Genomic DNA, 15,405 nt, shown 5'->3' on the forward strand with positions numbered 1-15,405 from the left:
GATCAAGCGATCTTTCTGATCCACGACTCGCACCGTGATATCGGTGACGTTTCGCGCGACGATCGGGAGGTAAATGATCTGCGTCGGAGTCTCCGACAGTTTATATCCCGGTGGAACTTTCGGCGCGAATTCGTGTATCGCGTGCACCGAGCGTCCGTTGCTGTACGCTCCCGTGGTGATGCTGCATTCGATGCGAATTATGTTCACGCTCATGACGTCAACGGGTCCGTCGGAAAAGTACCATTTGTTCGGTTTTAGGACACGATCGCGCGAGAAACCCAAAAGAGAACCGATGTTGTTTAGTTTTGTAAAATTCACTCTGTAGGCGCACTTTATCTCACTCCTCATGGTATTCTCGTTGGCGCGAAGAGCGAGTGTCGTTCTATCACCGCCGTCATCATCGTCGTCGTTCTCATCGTCGTCCTCGTATATACCATAACCGTCATCGTCATCGTCGTCTTCGTCCTCGTATATGTGATAACCGTCGTCCTTCTCCGTTCGGTTTTTATCTTTTACCCGTCCAGCGTCATCGGTCTGCAGTTTTGCTCCTTTCTCTTTAATTTTTTCTCTCTCACGCGCGCGACGTTCGCGATAAAGAAGAGCGGCGCGCAGATATCTGTTCACGGCTCGCAGCTCGTACGATCCTTCCGGAACGACGATTCTCCGGTCGTCCTCGCCGAAGTAGAAGCGAGGATTGTTCGCGGACGTAACGTTCGGTATCGAATTGTACGTCTCAAAAGTCGCTAAACCCAGCTCGTATTCACCGTCGCTCAGATCCAAAGCGGGAAAGTGACTCACCGTGAGAACGCTGCTGGTTCCGGTCAACGTGAGCGTCAGCGACATCGCGGGAGAATCGTCCACCACTCCCCCAATCGATCTCGCGAAGAAATCGCAGGCACAGCTGTCCGCAAATTCTCTGATCGAATGTCTGAAACGCGCGACGATTGTACGTCACGATCGCGCTCTCGCCGAGATATCGCGCGAACTCCCTCGGCGGACGGAGATTTCCAAACGCGTCGACGTAAATCACAGCGTTCCCTTTTTTCGCGTAAGCGACCCAATGCGTGCCCGGACCCACCGCGTCGTCGAGATTCACGATGCCGCACTCCGCGCGTCGCACTTTCGTTGGCAGAGCGTCGCGCATAAACACCCCACGGAAGAACGGCATGCGTAGGCGACGCGCCGATCGATCGAGCTGCTCGTTCGTCGTGACGCCGTACGAAGGTAGATGCACTAACGTCGGCTTCTTCCGCGAAATTTTTTTTTTCAACGACTCTCCTCGCGCCACCCCCGTGCTTCTTATACGGCGCGAGGTACAACCCGCGACAGTCCATCGCGCGATTGTGTCGCTGCAATTCGTCGAGTTGTCGCTGCGCCGCTTTGCCGGCGCTCACCGCTTTGGCCACACCAGCCGCGCCACCGATCAAGGAACCGAGCGCGCCCAGCATCGGTAGAAAAGGCAAGAAGCCGCCGCGTTTCGCTGTCGGAAGTATTCTCCGCTTCTTCCTCTCGCTCTTCCTTCTTGTCTTCGTGTTTCTCCTCAATCCCATTCCTTTCCTCGTTTTCCTTTTGCGTTCAATACCCATGCCCAATTTCGTCTTCGCCTTCATAGCCGCCCATACAGCCGCCGCGGCGAGTCTCTCACCAGCCGTGGAATCCTTCGCGGTGACGCGCTCGCGCGCCCTCTCGGCGAGCTGTCGATCGGCGACGTGTCGCTCGGCGAGCTCGCCGCTTCGCGAATACGCGACGTCGTGCTCTCGACACGCCGCGTCCAACGGATTGATGCCTTCTTCGCCGCGCGCTAGTCTTTTCGCTAGACGCGTACCGGGTCCGCAAAATTGATAGCCGGGTATGTGCAGCTCGAAGGGAAGAGGGTTTATCGCGCGATTGAGTAGACCGGCGCCGCGCATTCGGTCGCGGTTGTGGGAAAATTTATTTCTTCTTACTTCGAACGGGAAGTTGATGACTCACCGTTGATAGCGAGCACGCTATTACACACGTAGCAGTCCTTGATGAGCGGTGGTGGACCGTCTATGTGCGTTCGCTGCCACGGACGATTGTAATGTTCCATACACGGGCGATATCTCTGCGTCTCGGGATGCTTTTTTATATGTTCCGGTAAACGGTCCCACAGCAGGTGCACGTATTTCTCAAAATTGCGCAACAGAACAATCTTCGGAACGAATTCCAGATCCTCGGCCGTTAAATTGAGAATATCGTGCCTCTCCGTCAGTATGGGAAACATCTCGATCACCGATGCGCGCGAACGAATCGTTGCTTTTAGATTAATTTTTATACGGATACGGCGACACGCTCGCGCTATTTATACCCACGCGCGAGGCGTTTGCGCACGCGCGACGAAACGAAACGACGTCCGCGCTTCCCTCACCCTTTCCAGCGATCGAGAAGCTCATCGCGAACGAATCGAGCTAGCGCGCGCTCGCGGAAAAGACCGAGAGAAGGCAAAATGCGATTCGTGCGACAGTCGGTGACGATAGGAGTCTCGAATCTGGATCGCAAAACGTTGGCGAGGTCAGGTGCAAGCGAGAAAGGAAACGGAGAATCGCGCAGGCACGGTCCTCTCCTACCGAACGTCGTACGCTGCATCATTTGCGGTCCCTCGAATTGCGGTAAGACGAACGTTCTGCTGAGTCTGTTGGAACAACCGCACGGTCTTCGTTTCGAGAACGTATACGTGTACTCGAAATCTCTGCAACAACCGAAGTATCGATACCTCGAACGATTGTTCGAGCCTATGGACGAGATCAGCTATCGCGCATTTTCCGACAATTGCGACGTCGTTCCGCCCGACGAGGCGCTTCCCGACTCGGTCTTCGTCTTCGACGACGTGGCCTGCGACAAGCAGGACCGAATGAGAGAGTACTTTTCTATGGGTCGACATTCGAATATCGATTGCTTCTATCTCTGTCAGACGTACGCTAAAATACCGAAACATCTCGTGCGTGATAACGCAAATCTGTTGATCCTGTTCAGGCAGGACGGCACCAATCTGCGACACGTGTACGACGATCACGTAAACATCGATATGTCGTACGACGAGTTTTGCGCCTTCTGTCGCGAGTGTTGGCGACGCACCTACAGTTTTGCCGTGATAGACAAAGACAGCGCGTTGCGAGGTGGACGGTACAGACGGGGGTTTCACGACTTCGCCGTGCTGTAGAGCCGGTCAGTGCGCCTCGCCGAACGACGTGAGTATGAGCGCGGTCGCGGGAGAGAGGACCGCGCGAGAGATAGCCAAAACGCGCGCATCGATTCGCAGAAAATACGCCGCTCTCAGGGTTGGAAAAATGGAGAGCGAGATCGCTCTGGAAAAGAGGTACGAGCCTATCGTCAAACCTCTGAAACGGCTCGCCGATGACGTGGAACGTAAGAGTAAAGGGTCGGACAAAATTGACGACGACGACGATGGTGGTAACTTTACGTTTGCGAGAAAAATAAAAGCGACGAAGAGAGCGAAGAAGGACAGCGAGAACGACGACGACGACGACGACGATGCTGGCGCCGACCTGGAGCGCGATTACAGGGAGGATGACGACGTATTCACGCCAATCAGGACAACAACGACCGCGGAAAAAAGAGAGTCGCGTCCAGCACGGTTGAGTTCGGCTCCCGCGACGACTATGACGAGCTCTACGCCGATCCACACCGATTCGGTCCAGTTTTTACCCAGAGAACGTGAGATCGTCTCGGAGACGACGACTCCACCTCTTGCGCTAGAGACATCCGTCAGGGAATCTTTGAGTACGGTGGAAGGTCGCGACGCTCTAGATAGCCAACTAGGACCGTTAGGACGGGAATACGTGGGCGCTCTTCTGAGCGGTGACAGAAAAAAGCAGATCGACCACGTCTACGGAGTGTATCTCGGCGAGAAGTACACGATGCTGGGTGACAAGCGATTTGACGTGGTCGCGGATGACTCCGTGATCATCGATGGTGTATGGTACAAGGGCACGCGCGGTCTGTACGAGTTGATCTTCATGCGAATTCCCGACGCTCGCGTCTACACGGACATGGACAAACGAACGTACAGAACTATACTTTTCGCCACCAACGCTCACAAACGCGGTCGCAGCGCCGGCATGCCTGTCAAGGGTAACAGGGGACACAAGTACACGAAAATAATAGCGCCGCTCGTACACCCGTCTAGCAAAGTTGGAACCACGAAGGGTGCCGGACTACCGTCGGACATGCGACTGACCAACAACGCGATCGATTACGTTCACTGGGACGATCCCAACGAGTTGGTCGATCGACTTCGACTGCTAGACGCCTCTCGTCGGGCCGGCAACGACGCTCACGACAACGAAATGCTGTCGATAATCGAGGAACTTCGCGAGGCCGGTTTCGTCATAAATTGATCGGTCGCGTCGATCGCGACGGCAGTACGAATCGCGCGCCCGTCAGCGCGATGTCCGTGAACAAATTCGGCATGTCTGTGACAAATTGGGGCAACGGTGACGGAATCAACGGTGCGTCCACGATGAGATTACGCTCGTCGATCGAATCCCTGCGTAATTACACGCGCAACAACGCGCTCTTTATGAGCGAGGATTCCTACGACGCGAAGGAGCGCAAGATACGAAGAGTAGCCGCGCCGGAAATCGACACCGACGCGACGAACATGAGTTACGTCGAGGGCGCGATCGAACGATTGAAGAAAAGCGCGACCGAAGAATTGAAAGGCAAGATAGCGGCGGTGGAGAACAACGCGAAAAGAAATTTGAGAAATGAGATAGCGTCGGTGAGGAACGCAGCGCTCCTCATTCATTTAAACTCTTATGAAGCGGATCAGCGGAAATCGGCACCGATGCGGCGAACAAGACCTACGTAGATGGCGCGATCGAGCGGCTCAGGAGCGTCGTAATCGAAGAGATCAAGAAGAACAGCGCGATCAAAGAATTGAGAGGTGGAATCGCGGCGTTGAAGAACGACGCGCTCCGTTTGAATCAGGGCTCTTACGAGGCGAGGGAACGCAAGATACGAGGAGTAGCCGCGCCGGAGATAGGCACCGACGCGACGAACAGGAGTTTCGTCGAAGGAGCGATCGCGGAGCACAGAAAGACAGCTTTGAGAGAAGCGAAAAAAGAATTTAAAGACCATTTCGAAACTGTGAAAAATACCCTGGATAAGCACGAGGTTGAAATCATCGCAATTAAGACTGTTTTAAAAATTCTTAAGGAGAATGAGCGTGGAAAAACGTAGACTCGTGGAAGAATTGCACGCGCCGGCGCGAAAAAACTTTCCTCGCCGCCGCGTCGTGGTGCGCGGTTACGACGACCTGTGGCAGGCTGACGTGGTCGAGATGCGTCCGTATTCGCGCGAAAACGCGGGTCACAATTACATTCCGACGGTCATCGATGTGTTGAGCAAGTACGCCTGGGCGATCCCGCTCAAGACTAAGAGCGGAAAGGAGGTCGCGACGGCACTCCGAAAGATCTTTCGCGAGGACGCGCGATACCCTAGGAATCTGCAAACGGACAAAGGAAAGGAATTCTACAACGCCGACGCGCGCAAAATCTTCGACGCCCACAAGGTGAATCACTACTCCACGTATTCGGTGATAAAAGCGTCGGTGGTGGAGAGATTCAATCGCACGTTGAAAAACGACATGTGGAAGCTCTTCACGCTCCAGGGATCGTACAGATGGATAGACTCGCTGCCGCGCCTCTTGTCGAATTACAATCGTCGCAGACACAGAACGATCGGAATGCGTCCGACGGACGTGACGCCCACCGTTGCTGAAAAACTGCTGCGCACGGTGTACAGTCGCGCGAAGATCGCCGCGCCGGCGAGATTTCGAGTCGACGATCCGGTGCGCGTGAGCAAATTCAAAACGATTTTCGAAAAGGGCTACACTCCCAATTGGACCACCGAGATATTTCGCATAGCTAAAATACAAAGGACCAATCCCGTTACGCACCTGTTGAAAGACATTCGCGGAGAAGCGATAGCCGGAGGATTCTACGAACACGAGTTGCTACGCGTCTCCGATCCCGACGTCTATCTCGTGGAAAAAGTCCTGCGTAAGCGGGGCAATCGAGTGTACGTGAAGTGGCTAGGAATGGACAGTTCGCACAATTCGTGGATAGATAAGGCATCTGTATTGTAACAAAAAAATAGTTAGACATTCGTAGACACACGCAACGTGTACTTTATTAATAAAAGTTTACACATTCATAGGTTTGTTTCTTACGTGCTATTGACTTTACGATAAAACAATTTTTAGGAAGCCTATGATATTGTTTCTTTTTTTACAACTGTATTCCGTAATGTCCCCACGGAAGCGTTTCCTCGCTGTTCAACGTCACGTATCGCTTGTCGTCGTGCGGACTGAGAGCTAGTTTTTGCTCCGACACGATGTAAACTTCGTGCAACGTCGAGCGTATGCACGACTGGCGCGTCTTCAGCTCGCGCGCGTTTCGCAGGCACGCCACGTAATCCTCGAACGTGATCCTCTTCGCGACTACGTTTCTTTTAACGCCCTTTATTCTCTTGGTGTCGTCGCGTCCGAGTACCTTGTAAGTGTACATCTTCGCTCTGAGGCCCACGAACTCCGTCATGATCGCGCCATTGTTCTCGTCCTTCATCAAACCGGGCACCTTCTTGTTGACGCTCGGCATACCATGCGCGTTATTCTCCGCGTAATCGCTCGTGTCGAATCTGTCTATATCGCGTCTCATACGATCGTACGCGTCTTCGCACTCCAACAAATAGATCAGACTGTCGGTATCCGTGTAAGCAATTCGACACCGGTCGCGATAGAGCGACACCATGTAGTCGTAGTGAAACTCGTAGAGACGCGTCTTGGATATCTCGAGAATACACAGACCCACGTAGACCGGCTTGTTGAATTTTACCTCGAGCCTTCGCAACTCGATCGCGACGAGATTCTCCGAGAAGACGCTTCTACTGTGAAAGTTCGGCTTAGCGATCATCGCCTCCGCGCCATATCTCCCGTCCCATCGCGTCACGAGACGCACGTCCACGTGATCGCGCACGTTCTCCATCGTCTTGCCGAAGACGGCATTGTTCATCAGTTTGTACATATTCCGTTCGAACTCGTTGCTCGCGCGCGTCCTAAGCGTAGTGTTCAGCTCGATGTAGCCGCGAAGCCACGGTGACTGGGTGAATCGCAGAACGCCACGGACGCGCGTCAGACGCAAACCGAGTCGCAAACATTGCTGCAGGTTTTGATAGTGCGTCACATAGCGCGATTTGTCGTACAGAGTAGCGAGCAGTTTCTCCTGTCGCTTACCGGGCGGTTTATCGCGCGTCGGGCACAGCGGCAGGTCCGCGTGGACGTCGTGCAGGTTCGGCGGATACTCGAGATCCACCTCCAAAATGTAACCGATATCGCTGTCCGCCGGCACGGTCGTCACGTCGAAATTCTCAGGGTCGTCGAGCCACTGGAAATTCGCGTACGGTAGCGATTCGCTCATAGCCCAACCGTACAGATTGTTCACGTCGTAATACATGAGATACGTAGTGGGCTGGGACGAGTCGTACGTCGGTACGTGCCTGTTGTTAGCTCGCGCGTACCTGAGCGAACATTGACTGAGGCCGCCGCGTATTCCGCGTTCCACGAACAGCACCATGTCGATGTCGGTGAGTAGCTCGAAACGCACGCCGGTGTATCTCAGCATGGCGTCCCACGTGTACCCCGGCAACGTATAATAATGCGCGGGATCCAGCCCGTAACTCACCACACACGTGTCTCGAAAATTTTCAAAGATATCCGCCAGAAGAAGCACGTCGGTCTTGAGATACAGATCGCTGTACTTGCCGAGATCTCGCACGCGAAAACGTCGCCAGACCCTCGTCGCGTGCTCGTAGTCGCTCTCGCTCGCGGTCTCGTCGGTCAGGGAGCTGTAAAAGACCTCGCGCGGTGGAAGTTCGGTCTCCCGCAGTTTGTCCACGCTGTCGACGTACTCGTACGGAAATACTCCCTTGCGAGTGAGCAGATCGAGATCCTCCGTGCTCAAATCCGCGTACTCCGAACGCGTTATTCTCAGCTTGTCCTTGTCCAGATAGGAAGCCAGAGTTTCGATACTCGCGGCTAAAAATTTGTACGAGTCCACGAATCGAAGCTTCACGTACTGATCCCATCTCCCGTCCGTCTGCGTCTCCTTAACGGTCTTCGCGAACGATATGTAGCTTTCCTTCGTAAGCGGTAGGAGCTCGACTCCACCCTCGAAATCGTTCGCGATTTTCTCGACGATAAAGTGCGCGTCGTAACCCGACAGATTGTGGAAGAACACGGGAATCACGTACACATTTCTGTAATTCAGATTGCAACGAGAATGCGCCGGACCTCTGTAGCGTCCGGTTAGATGACAGTGATCTCGCACGCGGTTGTCCTCCGGTTGGAACGCTTTTCCACACACGTGACAATGCGTCGCGAGCCAAAACTCGCGTTTCTCGTTCTCCGTAAGTTCTACCATCGATATATTGGTGGAGAATTTAGTCTTAACGCGATGTGCGAGAACGCGAAGCTCGTTCACGAACCATGAAACGCAATCCTCGCCGCGACGATATTTGTACGTAGATACGGTATCGTCGTAGGTGCAGCACAGATAGTAGCCCAGGCTGAACGGTACGTGACGTTGATAAGCGTATCTTTCCGTTCTCGCGGCCCCTTCGACATTCTCCCTCTCCCGTTGTTCGAGAAGACACTCCAGATCCGCGTACACCACGAAGGGAAGTCGCTCCTTTCTGTCGTGATTGTCGAACGACAGCCACTTATCGTCCTCGTTCGGAAGAACGATGGCGCAATCGTTCATTCGGCCGCAGTCGACGCTGTGAGCGGCCAACTTTTCACGCGTATAGAAATAGTGTAGACATCTGCGAAATAACGTGTGTGTAATTACTATGTGTTTAGTATATATAAAAAATAATACCTCGTCGTTTCCTTATTCCTCAGATTTTTTTACTTACCGATCGCAAACGTGCTTCACACACCGTTTCGCGGTCAATTGTGAATTCACCAATCGCGACAGATTCTTTATCCAGGCGAAATGGCCCCTGTTGACGCCGCGTAGCGTATCGCGCAGATACAAAAGATTTACGTGTCTATGCCTCTTATCGTCGGTCAACCGCAGAGTCACGATCGCGTTGTCATCGGCGCCCCGTCCGAACTTAGCTTTTTTTTCAATTCCTTCCCGAGTTGTAAATACATTGATCGATACGTCGTTCTGACGTTCGAACTTTCCGATCTTTTTCAGATCTATGGGAAGATTGATCCCGTCGAGATTCAGCACCGTCGCGTAATCGGGATACGAGCCGCATCGGTCCGCGTTCCGCTCGACGGGATACAGAGCAGCGACCACCGCACGCGCGAAACATGTGTCGTTCTTCGACCGCACGTTGACCACCGCTTGTTTAAGTCTTATACCTCGCGGTATCTCCATCCAACATTCCACGCGCATGGGATTGCACTTGTTAACGTTCACCGTTAGGTTCAGTATTCGCGACAACGCCCATCCGCTGTCGCGTTCCTGAAATTCGTCCAACGCCGCTAGAATCGCGTCGCGCACGTGCCTGTCGTACCACTCGCCCAGATCGGACCCTAGGAGAAGCTGTTCGTTCCGCGTAGAGATACTCTTCACATCGGTCTTAACATCCGCTACGAATTCTCCTTTGAATATGACGTTGACCTTCAGACACGAGTATCTGGTCAAATTATCCTGCACTTTTTCGAGCACGGTGCCCTTCGCATCCTCGAGAAATCGCGCTGGTTCGATATACGTAGAATTCGTCACAGCGCCGGTGAGTACGCGACTTCGGAACGCCGCATCGATCTCGACCCACGAAAATCCTCTGCTAACGCCGCTGCTGCTACCACCGCCCCCACCGTCCAAACCGGCACCTACGACGCGTTCGAATCGTCGGCGCAGATCCTCCCTCGAACCTTCCAATCGCGCTATTCGAGCCACCAGAGCGTTCACGGCTCCCGTGTTTCCTCGCCCCCCAGATTGTCTGACTCGACAACTCTCCCGCAAGAGCCGGAGACACTCGTCGCATCGTCGTCCCCACGCGCGGTACCCGTCCGCGTCGCGGACATCCGCGGCGAGCAACTCGTCGCACTCTTCCCACATCCCATCAAGAAGGGTCTTCCACCCTCGGGAACACTGAATTTCACTCGTTCGAAAAGACGACGAGACTTGTAGGTATGAATCCTACGTATCTTCTCTCCTCCGTCCACCGTCTGATAGTAAAGATAATACTCGAGCGGCAGGCAACGCATATAATCCTTCGCCCTAACGGAGTTTGCCATTGTCGTCTCTATCCACGCTCGCTCGCGCGCAGTTCGCGCCCCGGTCTCCCTTCGCAGATGATTAGTCGCCAGATTCCATCGCGCGTCCTCCTTCACCACCGACGCGCATACGTTTGACGGCAACGACGCGTCGACTCTCGCCGATTCGTCGTCCGAATCGGACGAGAACTTGGGCATGGACTCGTAACAGCGCAGTTCGCCGTCCGATTCCTCGGACGAGTAATAACGGCGATCGTTCATTCGCAAGTACGCATCGCTAATGTTACCAACAGTTCCAATACGCATCAAAATCAATATGAAAGAAAACGCCGTCGCTTATAGAAAACGTTCCAAAACGCATTCTACGCGTCAAAATCAATATAAGTGCGATCACCGTCGCGTATAGTTGTTCTTTCTTTAATTTATTTCATTATAGAGATACATCTGGTGCGATCGGTGATCGGCGATTCCGATTTCGCGACGGATTAGATATCTCGTTACGTCAACGCGCCGCGGATTTCCACCCCTCCTGAGCGGTTCGCTAACTTTCACGATCGGTTTCCCGTATCTTTTCGACCAGATCCAATTTTTGCAAAGGTCTACGTACTCGTCACTCATACCTCATTTTTTAAAAAAACAACTGTACCGCGCTGTCGCGCGCCTGTTCAATTTATACTCGTTCCTTATCTCAATCGGAGGATGTACCTACGGGATACACTCCTGGAAAAACGACAACCGCTCGCCGCATCCTTCGAAAAGAATAAAAAGGAGGAAATGACGAGAGCGACCTCGAATGATTTCGAACGCGTGTTGAAAAATAATCGCGAAACGTGCAAATCGGGTGAACGAAGAGAGTAGACGCTCTTTCCCGGAAAAACGACAACCGCTCGCCGCATCCTCCGAAAAAAATAGAAGGAGGAAATGACGAGAGCGACCTCGAACGAGTTTGGACGCGCGCTGAAAAATATTCATGAAACGTACGAATCGGGTGGACAGGAGAATCAGTTAGCGCGCGACGACCGACGCGGGAGGACGCGCGATTTCCGCGCGCGGTCGGTAATACTTCTAACCTCAGGCCGGTCGCGGGGGGTGAGGGGCGCGGGGAATCGGGTGAGGGGGGAGCGCGCTTGACCAATCACCGTCTTGCCTTTCCGTTCTAGAAAAGTAGTACGGAAAGGCCGGTTGGTGATTGGTCAGGCGCGCTCCCCCCCTCACTCCGATTCCCCGCGCCCCTCACCACCCGCGGCCGGCCCGAGCTCGGAGTACCTGTTACCATACTACTGATATTTTTATTAGTATTATCAATATTATTATTATAGTTGTAGCATGTAAGCAAAATTCAAAAGCATATCAGCTTCATCATTTTCACAATTCGCACTTAATGAATGTGGCAATGTAAAATTGTGTATGAGAAGAGATTTATGTGCTCCAATAAATTGCCAGCTAGATGGCTTAACCTTTCGACAACCTTTACTTCTAATAGCACAGAAAAAGTTTTCAATACAATCTTCATTAATATTACGGGGAGAAAAGCTCTTGAAATTTTCTTTCAAGATTAGTCGTTTGTGCAAATTTATAAAACCTTGTAATGTAATTAACCAATTTGTTATACATGGGACATGATGGAGTGGCCTCAATGTTACTTTGTGTACAAATCGCATATTCTTTATACATTTTCTTTGTTCCACTCAGAATTGTTTTTTTGAACAGAATTAATAGACACTTCTCGGCGCCACTTACAAGGGAACGGTCGGAAGTGTCCCTCACCGATTTGGATGGGCTTTGGATATGTTGTAGAGCATCAAAAAATATTAGACTTTTATTTTTTTAGCGGCGTATCTCGACGTTTAGGGGTTGAAACAATCCCTCGAAAATAACGGATTTTATAATTTTTAGCGAATATCTTCGAAAATATAAGGCGAATGAAAAAGAGTTTTATACAAAAAGTTCATGGTTTTTTATGCTCTTTACAATGGCGTAATCACATTTTTCAAATATGTCAAATTTTTTAATTTAACCCCACACCCACCTATTATTTTTGAAAATATAACAATTTTTTCAACGCAAAAATTTAAGAGCATCGAATTCCAAATACATCCATGTATATTTTTATTATGATACCATTATTTGATTTTTGGGAAGACGAGATGATATGTGGTATAGGCGTCGCGCTGTAGGTAGGTGTTGCGTTAATTTTGTTCAGTTGCGCTGTACGCTTAATAATTTCCATTTGTGCATATTTTCTCATACTACAATATATACTATATACTACGACACAATATGCGATGAAAGTCCAAGCAGAGCAAAAGATATCACGTCATCCGAAGTTCAAATGGCGTGTGCGCAAAACAGTGTTAAATACGCGTCGAAGTAAATCAACAACCAAAATTCACGCATTTGAATATCATTTGCTCATATCATAATTTCGGAAAGCAAGCATTTCAGATCGTAAGTTTGAAGTGTAAAGAACTGTGTTGTACGCTGTCGTTTTGTGAACATGTAAGTGCATTTTTATTGTTAACTTCTATTGGTTTCTTACGCTTGTTACTTTTTTCTTTGATATTGAATATTTAATATAATTTTTTATTCAGCTCTTACTCAATTCCTTGCCAGTCTTGCCAGTGACTATATAATCTTTTGGGAGAGGTTGTAACCGGACGGAGGTTTGGTAATGCCACGACTCGAAATTAATTTGAATTATAGACGGTCGCCACTCGATTTTTATCTCTGCCTACCGAGAAAGATATGAAATTGTATATCACTGACCCTTTCGATGATCTTGCTAATTCCCCTTTTGCTGTTTCAGGTTTCCTTCTGGATGGATCGCTGCTGGACCGCCGCTGGACCGTCGTGGGACTGCTGCTGTGCACCGCTGGACTGCCTCGGGACCTTTGCTGGACTGCCACTGGATCCCCGTTGGAACGCCGACAGGTAACTCGTTTCGATTTCGGGTAAAATTACAATTTATTTTCTCTTTAGTTGCAAGTACAAAATAATTTCCGCACGCGTTGCCGCACTATGCGCGTATTGTATGGTGTACGTTCGCGAGAATATTATAATACTTCGCGTTGTAATAACGTAACGCGGATTCGTTCCGTACGCGGGATTCTCGTATTTCGCAGACCGGCCAATACATACGTCTGCACCGTATCACGTCTGGCGAGAGACTCACCGAGTTTCACCTTCGCCGAGCTGTTGTTCCCGCTTGGTTTCATACCGTGATCACGTGTATCCTTTGTGCGCTTATTGTATTCGCACGCGTGTCTTTTCGAGACTTCGACGCAAACAAGTTTTTCGGATATCTTCGATATTTCTCTGGAAAATTCCACCACGTACCGGGTGTTCCGATCGTCTTACGCTTATAACAATTAATGCCTGGGTGCTTACAATGTTTATTACATATTTAGCTGCGTCGCTCTCGAACTACGTCACCGTTCGAGACCGTCGCATCACATTTCATGCTACGTTCGCTACCGCGACGATATCCGCCCCTTTTACCTCTTTTCCACGCGTTATTCTGATTTACGCCTATCAAACTTACGATTTTACACCACGATCGTGACGGGCGTATACCGTTGCGCCTCCCTACCGAATTTCGTGTCGCTACGACAAGCGGTTCGCTACTTCGTTGGGCACGCATCGGGGAACATCGCGGACCCCATAAACGTGTTCTCCATACTCAGCGCAAGCTATTTCATTTTTTAATTTTTTCCTACGCCTTACGGTTCGCTACTTGGTTATCCGGGTATGCTACTTCGCGGGGCAGTTGTGCACCGTCGACGGGAGTGGGTGCGATGGGTTCCTTGCGTCTTCCGGAAGCTATTGGTGCCCCTTGTCCCTGTAGAATACGGCTGGTTCGCTATCTGGCGAACCCGGTGTCCCAGCTCAACGCGGTTTTAACTGCCGGGTGTACCAGGTATCTGGGGTTACGTTCGTGACGCGAAAACGCCTCTATTCGCTCTAGCTTTTGAACCGCGCACATTTCGCGCTGACTACGGAACTGCGTTATTTAGCTGTTGCCTGATTCTAAACCAAATAGTGGTCTTCCACTTTCGCGAGAGCCTTCGTTAAGGTTCCCCGGGTGTACCCATAACCTTAAAATGTCAATAAGCTACTGCCATTTCTATTTAACCTTTCCAAATGGTATGCCGCGTGGGTTATGGTTACCTCCGGGCTGGTAATAATAAAAAAGAATCTTTATTGGTTACAAAATGAACTTTTATTCAGTCTTTCGCCAACGTGGCGCTGGTCAGTCTCGTTTTTTACTATATTGAACTAAATCACATCTGGTTCAGTCAGTCTCATAATCCTTATCCGACAATATGGCGTCTAATCCTAGTCGGGTCCTCCCGCACCGCGGTATTGTTAACAACAAAATAAATCATATATGTATATAAAAAACAAAAACAAAAGCAAATTAAATAAATCAATTCAATCCTTCTTTGGTGTTCGATAATCCAATATGGCGCTCGCAAAAATTTTAACATATAAACTCTGTACGCCGGTCTATGTTCCTAACCTACTTAATATCATTATTGTTGAGATTGCCGGTGATCTCCTCCTCCGACTGTTCGCCATCTTGAATCCCCATCGGTCCCATTCGCAGTAGCCGCATCTGGAGGTGAGTTTCTTTCACGTGCAGCGTCTTCTCCCGTTTCCTCAGCATCATATCAGCCGACTCCAACTGCACTCTCGCCATCTTGCCGAACATGGCCACCGGTATCGGGTATGGCGGCTCCTGACAGCTGGCGGATGGCTTCCTCCCAGCCAACGGCTGCAAGGTGCACTTGGACACGGTACGTTTAGGCACCGTTCATTTGGACACGGTCATTTGGACACGATCAATTGGACACCGTTTATTTGGACACGGTTCATTTGGACACTGTTTATTTGGACACGGTGCATTCGGACACCGTTCATTTGGACACGGTGCATTTGGACACCGTTTATTTGGCCACGAAAGCCTAGTCAGCAAAACAATGAGTTGCGCAAGCGGCCTACATACGATCGAGCAACTCAGCAGTAATGAAGGACGAACGAGCCGACAAAAGAGAACGAGAGGAAGAACCGAGAGGGCGATTGAAGTCTGGCAGTGACGGATATTTTGCATTAATAAATATTGTCCAGCAGAA

At 50.8% G+C, this 15,405-nt stretch overlaps 1 protein-coding gene across 1 annotated transcript; it reads right to left on the reverse strand.

The window, feature by feature from the left end:
- Positions 1-6,272: 6,272 nt before the first annotated feature.
- LOC139784409 (uncharacterized) lies at positions 6,273-14,972 on the reverse strand. The gene is made up of 4 exons (XM_071723574.1): positions 14,797-14,972; positions 10,201-10,550; positions 8,956-9,940; positions 6,273-8,862 (listed from the first exon to the last, which is right to left on the reverse strand). Exons 1-4 carry the CDS (start codon positions 14,970-14,972, stop codon positions 6,273-6,275), a joined length of 4,101 nt encoding a protein of 1,366 aa, XP_071579675.1.
- Between the last annotated feature and the right edge of the window lie 433 nt (positions 14,973-15,405).

This window comes from Temnothorax nylanderi, unplaced genomic scaffold, assembly GCF_030848795.1.
Source record: "Temnothorax nylanderi isolate EJ_2023f unplaced genomic scaffold, tnyl_v1.0 TNYL_tig0623_pilon, whole genome shotgun sequence".
Taxonomy (NCBI): domain Eukaryota; kingdom Metazoa; phylum Arthropoda; class Insecta; order Hymenoptera; family Formicidae; genus Temnothorax; species Temnothorax nylanderi.